This window comes from Carassius auratus, chromosome 43 (assembly GCF_003368295.1).
Source record: "Carassius auratus strain Wakin chromosome 43, ASM336829v1, whole genome shotgun sequence".
Lineage (NCBI taxonomy): Eukaryota > Metazoa > Chordata > Actinopteri > Cypriniformes > Cyprinidae > Carassius > Carassius auratus.
This window is the reverse complement of record NC_039285.1, coordinates 10,852,611-10,866,999: the sequence shown is the minus strand read 5'-3', so window position 1 is coordinate 10,866,999 and position 14,389 is coordinate 10,852,611. Positions and strand designations below refer to the sequence as shown.

The following is a 14,389-nucleotide window of genomic DNA, read 5'->3' as shown; positions in this document are numbered from 1 at the left end:
TTTATATACTTTATAAATGTCTTTACTGTCACTTTTGATTAATTTAATGCATCCCTTTTTAATAATTTCTGAACAGTCACTGCATATATATATTTTTTACTGACCCCAAACTTTTGAATTGTAGTTGATATTTATCAAAACGTTGTTTCATAGAAAAAATAACAGCATATGGGTTTGGAATGACACAAAGGCGAGTAAATAATGAACTGTCCTTTCAGTAATCAGGGTGATTAAGGTGTGTGTGTTCTGTGAGCATAACCACTTTATAGCAATTCCAGCTCCTATTAGCATGTTAGTAGAACGACAAAGACCTGCTGTGGCACATCCGTTTAGCTGTTCAATACAGAGCAGACCAGCAAACGTGGAAAGGGGAGGCAGAGACCTGTCGTCCACATTGAATCCACAGACTAAAGCCCTCCCCTCTCCCAGAATGGCAACACTAGTAGACACACACATACAGTCTGATAGATCACACATTGAAAATATGGCCACTTCGAAGGGACATACACACTAACTGAAAGAAAACGTCACAGTGTACAGAAATATACAGGGAAATAACAGACATGGACCAAGGATAAACGCAACTGACACTGAAATGGCACACTACACAGTGAGATCTTCATGGAGGACACAAATGGAGAAGAGTTTCTCAGAAAAGACCTAAACAAAAAACAGCACACAGACACACAATCATGCAAAAACAGATCTACTGCACTCCTGGAGGTGTGGGAGCGAAGTGGAGGGGAGAGATGAGCCAGAGAACGTTCGGGCCTTGGTGGATTATGGGTAATGTGCTATGAAGGATATGTGATGGAATAAGATGCTATTTGACAAGAGAAAGACTAATAAGAAGAACATAAATTAACACTGTGAGGAGAAAAATGGATAATCTTCTAATTAAGCGTTTTTTTCTGTATAAGATACAAACAAAGATGTCAAGAAATGGGAATAATACATAAAATACACATCACACAGGTTTAGTACCCAATATAAAGTATATCAGTCTGAGAGTAAGCATCTGGAAATGAGGTTAGCTTAAAAGAAAAACACAATTAAAAAATTTTATAACAGGTGTCACAAATCTTCAAATCACCCCAAAATAAATAAATAGAAATTAGAATTTAAAAAAATGAGTGCACTGCTATGTTATTTAAAACACAATATAGATAAATAACTTCTGCAAATGTATTGATAATTACAGTACAATTTAATTCAATTATAATAGTGAATAAAAATACTATTGTTTTGTCATTAAAATCATGCATTACATTTTGGCCATCTAGTTTTAGGACGCCATGGCTAGTGGGATATAAGTCAAGTTACATGACTATCAAGCATTAATGAATGTTACATCTGTGAGTTGTTATTTTAGCTTTCAGTTACAGTTACTTCCATTTATTTGTAGGCCTGTTTAAATTTGAAATGCTTTCAATAAAGTAGCCTATTCTAAATTGGATGACTTCAATGGGGTTCAATATTGCATTAAGCAATAAGCATTCACTAAGGGTCAGATTCGTGAAAATCTTCTTTAAATTAATACTAAGAAACTTGTAAAAATGTTCCAAAGAGCAATACTTGAAAAAAAATCGCAAGTTCCAAAATATTTTCTTCTTCTTATTATTATTATTTTTTTTTATTAACAGATGGTGGTATGGTGGAATATCGCTATCCTTCTAATGCACAGCGTGGGTCTAAAATGACCCGTATTCACTTCCTATGTCATTTTAATCATAGCTGAGCGTTTCTTTGCTGAATCTTTGAAAGAAATGTATTTTAACATTTACTATTCCAGGTATTCATTAAACATCTTGTTTCTTACTTTATAACAAACACAGCTTTTGTATTTCGACATCTATTTTACACACAAAAATGACCCATGTGCTATTTGCTCATTTTTGCAAGTAGGAATATGTTTACTGCAGAAAACGATTCACCTGCCACACAATTCACAACTCAACATGGTTGCTTTTGCGTATTTGATGCATGTGCGCATGTCTTATAATTATTTAGTTATTTATCAGAACATGTTTGATATATTTTGAAAAGCTAATCTCAGGCTAAAGATACCTTGAAATACTAGTGAGAAAGAGAAACATGTCCAATACTATTAGCTAGCTGGTTGTTGAAATATGCTGTGTCCCAATTCATCTGTGTATACTATGCCCTAAAATTATCTACTCTTTTCATGCATGTTTGTAGTTTTAATCGAATCCTCATACCGCGTAATGCATTGGGGGCAATATTAGCCGTTAGAGTGTGCACGGATCTGCACTTCGAATTTCTACCGGAAGCAGTAAACCACCCAGGTACCTTTGGAATACTCATTTCAACATACTACGATTTGGGACATACAAAATGCTCTGCAGACTAAAAACTAGATCATTTCGATACTATGCTATACCATGTCAGATGCTTTTGTCCTTCTGAAGTAAACATGGCAGCTCATTATTTGAGGGAATGGTTCAAATAATGTTAGATGGCTCATTTCTGGGGATAAAGGAGTTGGGGAGATATCTTTATCTGCAAATCATTTCATGATTTTGGTGACACTGGTCCCCACAGTTCTCTGTGATCTCCTCAGAGAAAACTGATCAGAAAAGAAAGGACAAATGTCTTTCCTCTCAATCAGTCAATGAATGTTGGAGTTACAGCAGATCTGTGACAGCACTCAAGGGCAAAGCACAAAGAGACTTTACAGCCATTGCTGACTAAACCGTAATAGAAAACTTATCTGAAAACAGCATCCAGTAAAATTATCATTAGAATTGTATAACATAGTTTCATCATGAGGAATCTGTCTAATCGTAAAGGAGTTGGCTGCCCCAAAACCTTTTCAATGACTGAAGAGTTCTCTTTTAAGTTCCCTTGAGCATGAAATGAAATATAGGTAAACTACACGCCAACGAGAGGAGATCTTCACAATATAAATCTGAAAAAAGGAGGAAGACAGGAGGAGAAGGGACAGAAGGAAAGAAGGAGTGACGATAATTAAATAGAGACAAGATTATTTACCACGTTCTAGCTTGATGTCTGAAAAACAAGAAGGGGAAAGAAGGAGAGGAGAGGCATATACGGGGAGGTTGGGGATGGAGCGATGGTGGTAGGGAGAAAGAGAGAGGCAGTGAGTTGGACACTGTAAGATTGTAGGCTTCTGGCATGGGGAATATAACAGACTAACACAAACAGATACACTAACAAAGATAATACACATTAAGTCTTACACATACAGAGTGGAAATGTCTCCTGTGGGCCCAAAAATTAGTAATACATTCACATGATAAAGTACCAAACTGCAAAAAGTTATTTCCGTAAACAATATTTTTTCAGTTCTGTGGTAAAAAATAAAAATAAAATCTAAACAAGCAAAATATTAACACTTGTTTTGCAGAAATATATATCGAGTCATATTAATTTATCTTATTGCCAATGATAAATTAATTTTTAACATGCACCTCATTTAATTTCTGTTTGATTTATGCATAAAACAAGTAAAAAAAAAAAATGCAGATTGGCTAAGAAAAATAAACTTCAAAATATATATTTTCTGAAAACAAGTCTAATTATCCTATACAATTTTTATGACTAAAAATAAGACAAAAATACGGATTAGGAAATGTATATTTATAAAATTTCTACGCATTCTATGCAATAGTTGTGTTAATTTAACCTATGCAATTTCTTATAAGGCTTGTTTACACCAGCTTTCCTACGGTAACACACCAAAGGAAAAAAGAATCATACTATGTCATACATAGTAAGATGACTCAGCAGAGTTTATACACCTTTTCTCATTTAAATCTTCTTGTGAATGTTTAGAATTTTCCATGCTGAAAAATAAGAAAGTGGTGTGAATAGGTCTCAATCTATACATTTCGAAACAATTAAACCGTAAGACACAAAATGCAAAAAAAAAAAAAAAAAAAAACCTATTAAAAAAAAAAAAGCTATGTGATGGTCTGGGGTATGAGTAGGGTTAGACTTACTTGAGCCCTCCTCTGATACCATCCCGAGACCTTCGGCCTTATTCTGTCTCTCAAATGCATTCAGGTCCAGAACACTGTCAACAAACAAACCACTATTATACATCTACCCATAGGCACGGCTATAGAAGACACTCTTTGTTGCAAATATTGGTAAAGTTCAACATAATTATCAAAGAAATAACATATATATATATATATATATATATATATATATATATATATATATATATATATATATATATATATAGAAAAAGTTAACAATAAAGTAAAAGAAAGTGATGGCCATGTACCTGCATGTTTGCATGAGAGCCTGTAGGCTGAGGAAGAAGCCTACATCTTTCTTGTCTTTCAGATAGTCCAACATCCTCTGTCACAAGACATCAAGACAATTTTGTCAATGTTGCATCGAGTTAATCTGTTCATGCTATCATTTCTAAAAACATCCAGGTCTTAAGCTTAGCATGGTAACTTCATTTGAAATGACACAGGTACATTATTTGTACTAATAGAGAGAGTGCTATCAGCTGACCTGCTGCACATCACTGTTGCCACCATTGAGGATGGAGATGCCAAGTTTGAGAGTAGAGGACACCATGGCTCCCGTTTCACCTAAAACAACACATTAGAAGAGACAGAATTTTGTTTGACCAAAGCTTGTGTGATTGTTAGTCAAACTGGTAAGGGTATTTTCTAGAAAGATCAGCCATACTATAAGAAACTACAAAACTAAAACCACTAAGGTAACACTTTCTATGAAGCCCATATTTATAACACATTATAAGGGTTTTCTTAAGGCATTATAATGAATGCATAATGCATTATAAAAAAAAAAAAGAGTAAAATATGTGGATTCATAATTATAATAATAATTATAATACATTATAAAACTAACATATTTGTGGTTATAACTTTTATGATTATTTATAATATGCAATAAACACAATGTTAAATCCACTTAATTTATAATGGATTCTAAGTCTTATATATTGACATGATTAATTTAAGATCTGTACAGTATCTTACTATCTTATTGATATTACAATTAAGATTTAAAAAATCCAATAAAACATTAATCTGAACTGATATCTGATCTTATGGCTGTTTAAGAAGAAAATATCATTTGTATGTTTATTGTTGTTGTTATTATTTATAAGCAGTCTTTGTCTGCTTTAAGTAAAGTAACAAGTTAATAATTGCAAGATATGATATTTATAATACATTATAACTATGGGAAATATAATCCATTGTTAGTTAAGTGGATGCATTGTGTTCATTGTGTATTATTAATCAACATAATCCAAAAAGCTATGACCACAAATAACAAAATATTATAATGCATTAAAACTGTTGTTATGATTACTCATGAGATGATACAACATATTATAAAGTTTTTTTTAATTTTTATAATACATTATGCATTCATTACAATGCCTTAAGAATACTCTTACAATTTATTATGTTATAAATATGGGCTTCACAGAGAGTGTTACCAAAATATTTCTTATTATTATGTTGTTGAAAACAGTTGTGCTGCTTAATACTTTTGTGGAAACTGTGATGGTTTTTTCAGGATTCTTTGATGAATAGAAAATTAAAAAGAACAGCATTTATTTTAAAAAGAATAGTTCCTAAAAATAGGGAAAACTAAAAAGATTTACTTTTTGTTTTTATTATAATCCAAATGCACGTGTTCGTGAGTGATTGTGTGTGCACCTTTGCAAGCACTGATCATCTGCAGAACCATTTCTGCCGCTCCACGGTCATGTAGACGGGACTGCTGGTAAAGAAGCCTCTGCTTTTCCATTTCCTTCTCCTGTTAGATGGAAACAAACAGTCCAGTCAGGGTGATGCCCAGTTTTAAATATCCCTGCCCCACGACCATCCAACACACATGCACACACTCGCTCATACACCAAACAATGTCCTGTATCCTGAATATGCAATTTGTTTTGCATTTTTCTATAATTTATACATTATATATATGGTTTCTCCCTGAATACCTGAGAAAATGTCTTGTATTAAAATTATTCATGAAAAAGTGTTTTTACTTCTTAATTGTCACTTTTGTTTGTTTTTCTTCATTCATCTACATACATCTTACACACTCTTTCTCATCCAAAACACAAGTGCTATTAGTCATGTGTCCGTTATTGGAGCTGTTCACATTTGCTGACTGGCACAAACGTTAGACTACAGCAAGCAGACCTGCTCTCCCTGAGCAGTGAGGCACATCTGTATGATAATACTGGCTCTTCCCTTATTTTTAACTGCTTCATACATCTGGGGTGCTGTACTTTCTTACAAACCCTCACACCTCGACTGCTCTATCAGCTCACAGCAGCTTATTACATAAGTGTTACATAATACATTACAGAGTATTATATAAAAAGGTATTTTCACTGTATAACTAATAGTACATTTTTAAATATGATATTTAAAATTAAAATAAATATTTCCGTAATATAACTGTAATATATTTAACTTTGTACAATTATCAAACATACACTACCATTCAAAAGTCACCATTCAGCAAAAATAATAATAAAAATTGTTAGAATTGTTGAAGGAAGTCCCATACGATTAACAAAGCTGCATTTATAAAAATACAGTAAAAACACGAATTTAATAGATGCAATTTATTCTTTTCACCAACTTGTCATGATACATTGCCGGAGGGAACGAAGCAGCTGTGGATAAACATAACTGTCATTTATTAAATCCAACACACAGGGTAAATCCATACTTGGAAGGGAAGGAAGACACACAACGGGTAGGCACGACAGAGGAGGAACGCACAGACTGGAACTAAATACATGGCTTAACAAAGCAATTGGGAAGAACACAGGTGAACAAAATTACGAGACAATGAGGACAGAAGCACAGAATGACCAAATACATGAGGGAGAAACACTACAAAGACAGTCCAATCCTGACATTTTGCCTCCCTCCTGAAAGGTGTATCCTCATGCCGTAGAACCAACAGAGAGAATGACGGGTAGGAACTGGGAGGAGGCTCAGGAAGAGATCGGACACCCGGGAGGAGGCCGGCAGACAGAATCCAGTGAGGTGACGATGGAGGGAGGAGACAAGGAGTTAAACAGAAGAAGCCAGGGTGGATCTGATGGAGAAAGGAGCCAGGGAGATGACAGAAGGCACTTGGCGCATGTGGCGCCACATGGGACCCAGGCTACAGCCATAATGGCGAACCACGGTGGAGCCGACGGGGGGAAGAGCCATGGAGGAGGAAGGGCTGAGGACTCCAGGGTGCCAACCATCGGTGGCAGAGCAGATGGCTCCAGAGACCAAGGTGGAGGCGGGGATCCAAAAGGCTGCAGTGGAGCTAGAGCAACAGAGTGTCGAGGAGGAGCCAAAGGGATGGAGGAGCTTGACAGAACCAGAGGGACGAGGTGAAGGATGGTCGACGACAGACCAAGGTGGAGCCAGACAGACGAGGAAACCCAGTGGAGCCAGTGGACTGATGGGCCACTGCAGAGAGAAGAGAGCTATGTGCCATGGTGGAGCTGCTGGGTCAACGCAGAGGGGCTGCCAGACGACAGTGGTAGAGGAAGTAGGAGAGGGTGGGTGGGCGTGCCTTTTTGAGCATCCGGGCTTAACTTGGGACCAACTTGTGAGCAACTTGGTACCAGCCCTGAGGGGAACAGGAGCCTTCTCTGGGCTAGACATGGGAACAGGAACTTTCTCTGGGCTAAACTCAGGAATGGGAGAGACAGAATTCACTGCCAGTGGAGATAGCAAAGGGGGCAAGTTGGTAATCAAGTCAATTCAATTTTCTTCTGGTTTGTATTCTCTCAAATCCCTTTTCAGCTTACCCTCAGCCAGGGTGCAGGAGGCGGAGCTCCTATTCATAATCTCTCTGTTCACAGCTTTTCTCCCTCGTAGTGGGAATTGTAACCGGCTCTTGCAACTGGTCTGATAATCTGTGAGGCTCTGACTCCGTGGCAATCCTCAGCTCTGTCACACTCCTATGCGATGGCTTGTTGGTCACAACGGGCTCTGGCACTCAGGCAGTGGTGGGCTGGGGCTTGAGCTCCGTGCATTGGGGAGATAGTGGGCTGGGCACTGGGTCTGGCCGTGTTCTGGATTGAGAGAAGACACTCTCCAGACACTGGATGATTGCTTCCCTCCAGCACAGTCGACGGGGCGGTAGTACAGAGTAACAGAGGGGAAAACACGCAGAATTAACTGTTTTGGTCGGGTCTTTTGACACAATATACTGCTGAGAGGAACGAAGGAGCCGTGGATAAATGAAACTGTCATTTATTAAATCCAACACACAGGGAAGAGAAGGAAGATACACAGACACAACTGGTAGACACGACTGGAACTTAAAGGGGTCATATGATGCGATTTAAAATCGCATGAAGAAGATCTGTAAAGTTGCAAAGGCTAAATTCTCAAATCCAAAGAGATATTCTTTATCAGAGTTAAGACTCTGCCACGCCCCCCTAAAATGGCTCATTCTATCACGCCCCCACGTCTACGTCACTATATGGAAATATTTGCGTAATGCCACTCAAATGTTCACGAACAGAAAGAAGGCGTGGTTTCAGTAACCTTATCATAGTTAGTGTTGAATTAGCCATGTCAGGGAGATGATGTGTGTATCTATACGAAAGCAAAAGCACTTTACTTGGCCTTTCCGAAAGAGATGCATTTAAGGAGGCATTTCTGACTAAGTATGTTCTGTTATTAGTTTAAGTATTTGCTATTGAATCTTCAAATGCAGAGTTTTGCATGTCAGATTTGTGTGTATGTATGTGCATGTGTGAAAGAGAGAGCGAGACAGGGTCACACAGTGGAGTCAGCTGTCTTAACCGTCCATGGCTTGTGTACTGCAAACACATACGAGCTTCATCACTGTCTGTCACGCGACTCTGTTCCCCTTTCAGGCTTGAACTGATGGTAAAACTAAGGACATCACTGACTGTCTTTAAATTTATTTTGAAAGATGAAGCTTGCGATTATGGAAAGGGGCATTACATTTCCAACGAGTGCTTGCAGTGTCCGACCAATCACAATGCACTGGGTGAGTTGGCCTATCAGAGCAGACTGTGCTTGTTGGAAGGAGGGACTTTGTAGAAAACGACGCGTTTGAGAGAGACAGAGCATAGAGGACCTACAGTAATGTACAATATTTGTAAATACTGTATTTTTTAACAATAAAGCATGTCAACATGTTCTGTTATACTAAATAAACAAAATATTGATCTTTAAAATAGCATCACATGACCCCTTTAATACATGACTTAACAAGGCAATTGGGAGGAACACAGGTGAACAGAATGACTAATTAAGAGACAACGGGACAGAAACAGGAATGACCAAATAAGGGCACATGAGGGAGAAACACAACAAAGACAGACCAATCCTGACATTACTCCAGTATTGACCGTCACGTGATCCTTCAGAAATCATTAGTTTCTTAGTTGCCATTATCAGTGTTGAAACACTAAGCAGTTTTGCTGCTCAATGTGTAGATAAACATTTTTGGGGAAACTGAGTTTTTTTTTTCAGCATTGTATGATGAATAGAATGTTCAGAAGAACAGCATTTAATTGAAATGCAAATCTTCTTAACACTGTAGATCTCTTTACAGGTCGATCAATTTAATGTGAATAAAATAGCTGATTAAAAGTATAATTTATGTAGCGCTGGGCAACTCATCCAAAATAAAAGTTTTTTACATAATATATGTGTGTGTGCTATGTTTATTTACTATGTATACACATGCATGTATATAATATATATACACAGTACACACACATACATTATGTAAACAAAAACGTTTATTTTGGATGCGATTAATTGCGATTAATCATTGCCCAGCACTATTTATTTTTTTTATTTTTATTTACTGACTCCAAACTTTTCAATGGTAGTGTATAAAATATTTATTTTTATTTAAAAAAGCCCCAGTGAAAAACAAAACTAAAAGCATCTGTCTACACTGCAGTATTAGCTACTTTTAAGAAGTTATTGTATTGTGAATACTTGTCTGAGTTTATTAATGTTATTCATTTTTAATTATTTAGAAACTACTTAAGATATTACATTATATGTAGCATATTGGTTTTGGTATATTCACAACAATAATATATTTCACAATAAATGGAAGAAACTGAACCGGGAAGTCGTGGCCTAATGGTTATAGGGTCGGACTCCCAATCGAAGGGTTGTGAGTTCTAGTCTTGGGCTGGACGGAATTGTGGGTGGGGGTAGTGCATGAACAGTTCTTTCTCCACCTTCAATACCACGACTGAGGTGCCCTTGAGCAAGGCATCGAACCCCCAACTGCTCCCCGGGCGCCGCAGCATAAATGGCTGCCCACTGCTCTGGGTGTGTGCTCACAGTGTGTGTGTGTGTGTGTGTGTGTTCACTGCTCTGTACAGTTGAACATTTATTGAAGTGACCCATATGAAATTTGGGTGTGATGATACCCTGTTGACAAAAAGGATTATACAAGTAGCATAAAATGCATCAAGCGGGCTGATTTTTAAGCTGAACCCACCCCTAAAAGCACCCAAGCATCCCAACCCCAGCATGAAGCCCCACCCACTCCCACCCCACCCTGAGAGCCAGGCCATGTCCTACACAATGTGTAACTTAATACTGTATAGATTATCTTTGAAATTAATTCCGTGTGTGTGTGTGTGTGTGTGTGTGTGTGTGTTTTACCTGTTGTTTTAGATGTATTATATGTAAAGTGTGTTCTTTTTGAACGTGTGTTTGTGTGTGTCTGTGCAGGCTTTTACTGTAGTCTTTGGTGAGTGCAGAAAAAAAGACAATGTTCAAATTCAAAACAAAGACATGGAGACACACTTTTGGAGACACACAATGTTATCACATATCACAATTCAGAAAATTCTGTCAGCCTTCATAAAACCTTCACCACATTCTATAATACTCATATTACAACTATGCAGCATTCATGCCATGTCGTAATTATGGGGATTACTAGATGATAACTTAGACATTTATCATACTTAGAATGATGTTTTTCTGTTGCAACACCATCAAGGCCAAAAATTAATCTGTGTAATTTGATTCACCAGTAGATTTTATGCATTGTTAAGCGCAAACAAATCATACGGAAACGTACTTATACCTATAAGCCATTCAATTCGCCAAAATAGAGTACTAGTGTAAATATAACCCCTTTTACACTGAAAATTGCAGGAACATTGCCGGGTCACCTTCTGTGTGAACGCAAACACGTCCCGGGATTGAATCCGGGATCGATCCCGGGTTGGGGAGCTAGTAACATTGCCAGGTTCCGGGACACATTACCCGTGTGTTTTCCGGAATCGCAGTGTGAAAGGTTAGTTACAACCTGCCATTACCACATGATTTCTGCATACCAAATATATACACTATAATAGTATAAAATGTTGGAGATTATGAAGAAATAATTTATAGATTTTTTTGTAGTAGTGTATAAAATGCAAGTATATTTAATTTTTTTTCTCTAATTCTTTTTTTCCTGAAACTGTGAATTTTGGGACTGACTTTTCCATAAATCTTATCTTTATTTTGCAATGAGGAAGCAAGCTATTTTCTGTGTGAGACTTCAGATTTCAGCTAAAATCATCTGACACTGGAAGCCTTCACGGAAACATTCAAGTTACTAATGTCCACACCTCCTTTTCATTAAAAAACATGGATAATTATACTGAATACTCTTTGGAGCAGACTATGTGTAAAAAACAAACATTGACGATTCCTTAAAATGCTGCAGAGGTTGTCAGCTCTAAAGGTTATAGTATGGAGCAACTGAAGCTCCCTCAACCTGAATCTTGAGGCCAGGTGAGAAGGTGAAGACATATTTTCTGAATTTAAATCAAATCAGGAAGGAGAAAAAGTCAAAACGTACATTGGGTTAGTTGATCAGTAAAGCCGTGAGATACAAAAGATGCAGACAGAATGGAAAACTACAGGCGACTGCCTACAAACTCAGAAAAGAAAGGGTTCTGGAGAGGTGGGACTGGTAATGTATTAAGAGACCTGTCAAGGCATTTGTTGAGTGTGTGTTCGTACTTAAATCTCTCACACAAACACACACTCCATCATCAAAAGCGCTAAAAATACATTACTCTAAATACCCTGAGAGAACAACAATGCAGTTTTTTGTGCTGAGTCAGCCTATTTTGCACATATTTTGCATTTTTGGTCTCCCAGCTGGGGGGAAAGTGCTAGAAAAACTATTCACACCTCTACAAGCTTCCTTGTTATTGTTGCCGGTCTACAAATGAAGCCGAATTGGTCAAAACTGAGATGTGTTCAGCATGTCTTGTTCTGTTCTTTTTTTTCCATCTGTTTTGTGCGCAGCAATCTCTCTGCACTCGCTCAAGTAATGCAATAAACACAACGATAAACTGTTAAAGAGGCAGAGACTCAGAATCCAGCAAAGGAGTGCACAGATCAGTCCACAACAGGTATAAAGAGAAAAGAAAAGGAGAGACAGAGAAAGAGAAGAACTGAAAGGATGAGAGACACAGTGAGAGACATAGAGTGTGAGGGGTGCAGTGTTCTGGATGTGATCACTCAGTGCGTGGAAGGAGCTGTAGCTGTAGCTGTTGGCTCCGCTGACTCCCATGGCCCCAGCCCCAGGCCCCCCCATACCATCTCTGTCTGCCGCACCTCAAACGATGGCTCCTCGCCCCCCTCCTCTCCCCCTTCGTCCTCCTCACCAATGTGGCAGCTCTGAACAGAGAGATATGTCAGGTTAGCGGCTCGCATTACATCTATGAACGAAACGTTTTCAATGTTTGGTTTACTATATGACTTACTTTTGCCATAATATCAGCGTATGACATATACAGATGATCCACTTCAAGTTTACTGCGGTGGGGATGAAACAAATGTCAGACAAATGTCAGAAATACGATCAGTTTGACTGCACTGACACTATTGGATGAGATCAATCCAATAGAGATTTTTTTAAAATGAATTAAACTGGATAATAATGTCAAAATGAATGAACTTTGCAACACTGACTGTCATCAAACTGAACTGAATCAACATTGAAATTACTTGAGCTGAGCAATAATACCACTGCCTTCTGTTGAGATTCTTTATAGATGAATTTAATGTATTATTTGATGAACTTAGAAAGAGTTATTGAACTAGTTTCAGCTCTCACTTTAACACTGAGCTAGTTTTGATCTGAATTCTTTCATAATTGACAAACTTTGCAACACTGTTATTAAACTAAACTGAATCAACTTTGAGCTAATTTGATCTGAATATTTGCAAATGTCATCGGTCCAGCTGCTTTACAGTTGAAATTAAAGCAAGTTCATAATTGATCAATTTTGAAACTGTTTATTTCTTGTTTGTTTCTGTGAAGCTGCTTTAAAGCAATTTGTATAATAAAGTGCTATGTAAATAATTGAGATTTTACTTAAGAAGGAGTACTGTGTCAAGACATCACACTCACCAAACCACAGAGCAGTTAGCTTACATTTTCTCGGTGAGAGCGGTGCGGCTAAAGTGAAGGATGAGCTGATGAAGGGGGTCTGGCTTAGATTCAGTTTCTTCCTCTTCTTCTTCTTCCTGCTCCAATGCTTTCTGCAAAAAACAACACTATGAACAAACTCCCCTCAACCCAGTGTAAGCAGGGAACATAAATAGATATGAAGACTTACGGATAAGTCATCTATCATCTTATCTTCAAACGAGTAGCCCTCATTTCCAATCCAATTGCGCTTGTAACCATCAAGGAACATATTAGATGCCCGGTGCCTGAAATAAAAGGAAAAATAAGCATGTGCATCCCACTTTACTCTTGAACACTATTAAAGGAAGGTTACACGTGTCTTACTTAGGGATGTTGTACAGCGGTGTCATTCTGAAGCAGGCCACCACCGCCCTACGGCGCTGTTTTGACAGAAGCTTGTGCCAAACCATCTTCTTGGACTTGAATGAATGCTCAATCTAAAGGAAGACACAGAGGAAGAATAGATGGCTTTTCACTGAGGAAAAAGAGTGTGTGACTTCATGTATGCATGCAATCAGGCCTCACCAGCTCAATGTGGTAAAGAACAGCCGAAACTTCCTGAACTCGCTTCACAACCTTCACTGGTGCATCTGCATCTTCGGCTTTACCTGAGGTCTCTTTATATAGACTCATCTGCCAGCGCATAGACGGGTCCTCAACCTACAGACAGACAGAGATGTGTACATGCAGACATTTGTTGTGATGGAGAGACCTTAAAGTTGTCTTTTTACTGTTTTCTTATTGTTTCTGGTTCATTGTTATAATATTAACAGGGGGTTCGCTTGTATGTATATCCTGATCTAGCTGAGTGGGGTAAAAACTTGAGGGGAAGTGCTCATTTTAGCTTATTTATGGAAATGTTTGTGCAGATATGTTTTGATGTATCTGT

General features: G+C 37.8%; 1 protein-coding gene across 11 annotated transcripts in view; it reads right to left on the bottom strand.

Moving 5' to 3' along the window:
* Nucleotides 1-14,389, bottom strand: part of LOC113061686 (ryanodine receptor 1-like) — a 112,359-nt gene that overhangs the window by 16,339 nt on the left and 81,631 nt on the right. For 4 of the 11 annotated variants that reach the window (XM_026231015.1, XM_026231017.1, XM_026231021.1 and 1 more), the window contains 11 exons: nt 14,026-14,160; nt 13,825-13,937; nt 13,649-13,745; nt 13,465-13,571; nt 12,791-12,842; nt 12,642-12,704; nt 5,697-5,796; nt 4,513-4,592; nt 4,274-4,350; nt 3,984-4,057; nt 3,013-3,030 (listed from right to left, as the gene is read on the bottom strand). In XM_026231015.1, the coding sequence (XP_026086800.1) occupies nt 3,013-3,030; nt 3,984-4,057; nt 4,274-4,350; nt 4,513-4,592; nt 5,697-5,796; nt 12,642-12,704; nt 12,791-12,842; nt 13,465-13,571; nt 13,649-13,745; nt 13,825-13,937; nt 14,026-14,160 (916 nt within the window). Of the gene's footprint in view, nt 1-3,012; nt 3,031-3,983; nt 4,058-4,273; nt 4,351-4,512; nt 4,593-5,696; nt 5,797-12,623; nt 12,705-12,790; nt 12,843-13,464; nt 13,572-13,648; nt 13,746-13,824; nt 13,938-14,025; nt 14,161-14,389 lie in introns of all 11 variants that reach the window. The other 7 variants (XM_026231011.1, XM_026231013.1, XM_026231016.1 and 4 more) reach the window with 3 other exon arrangements.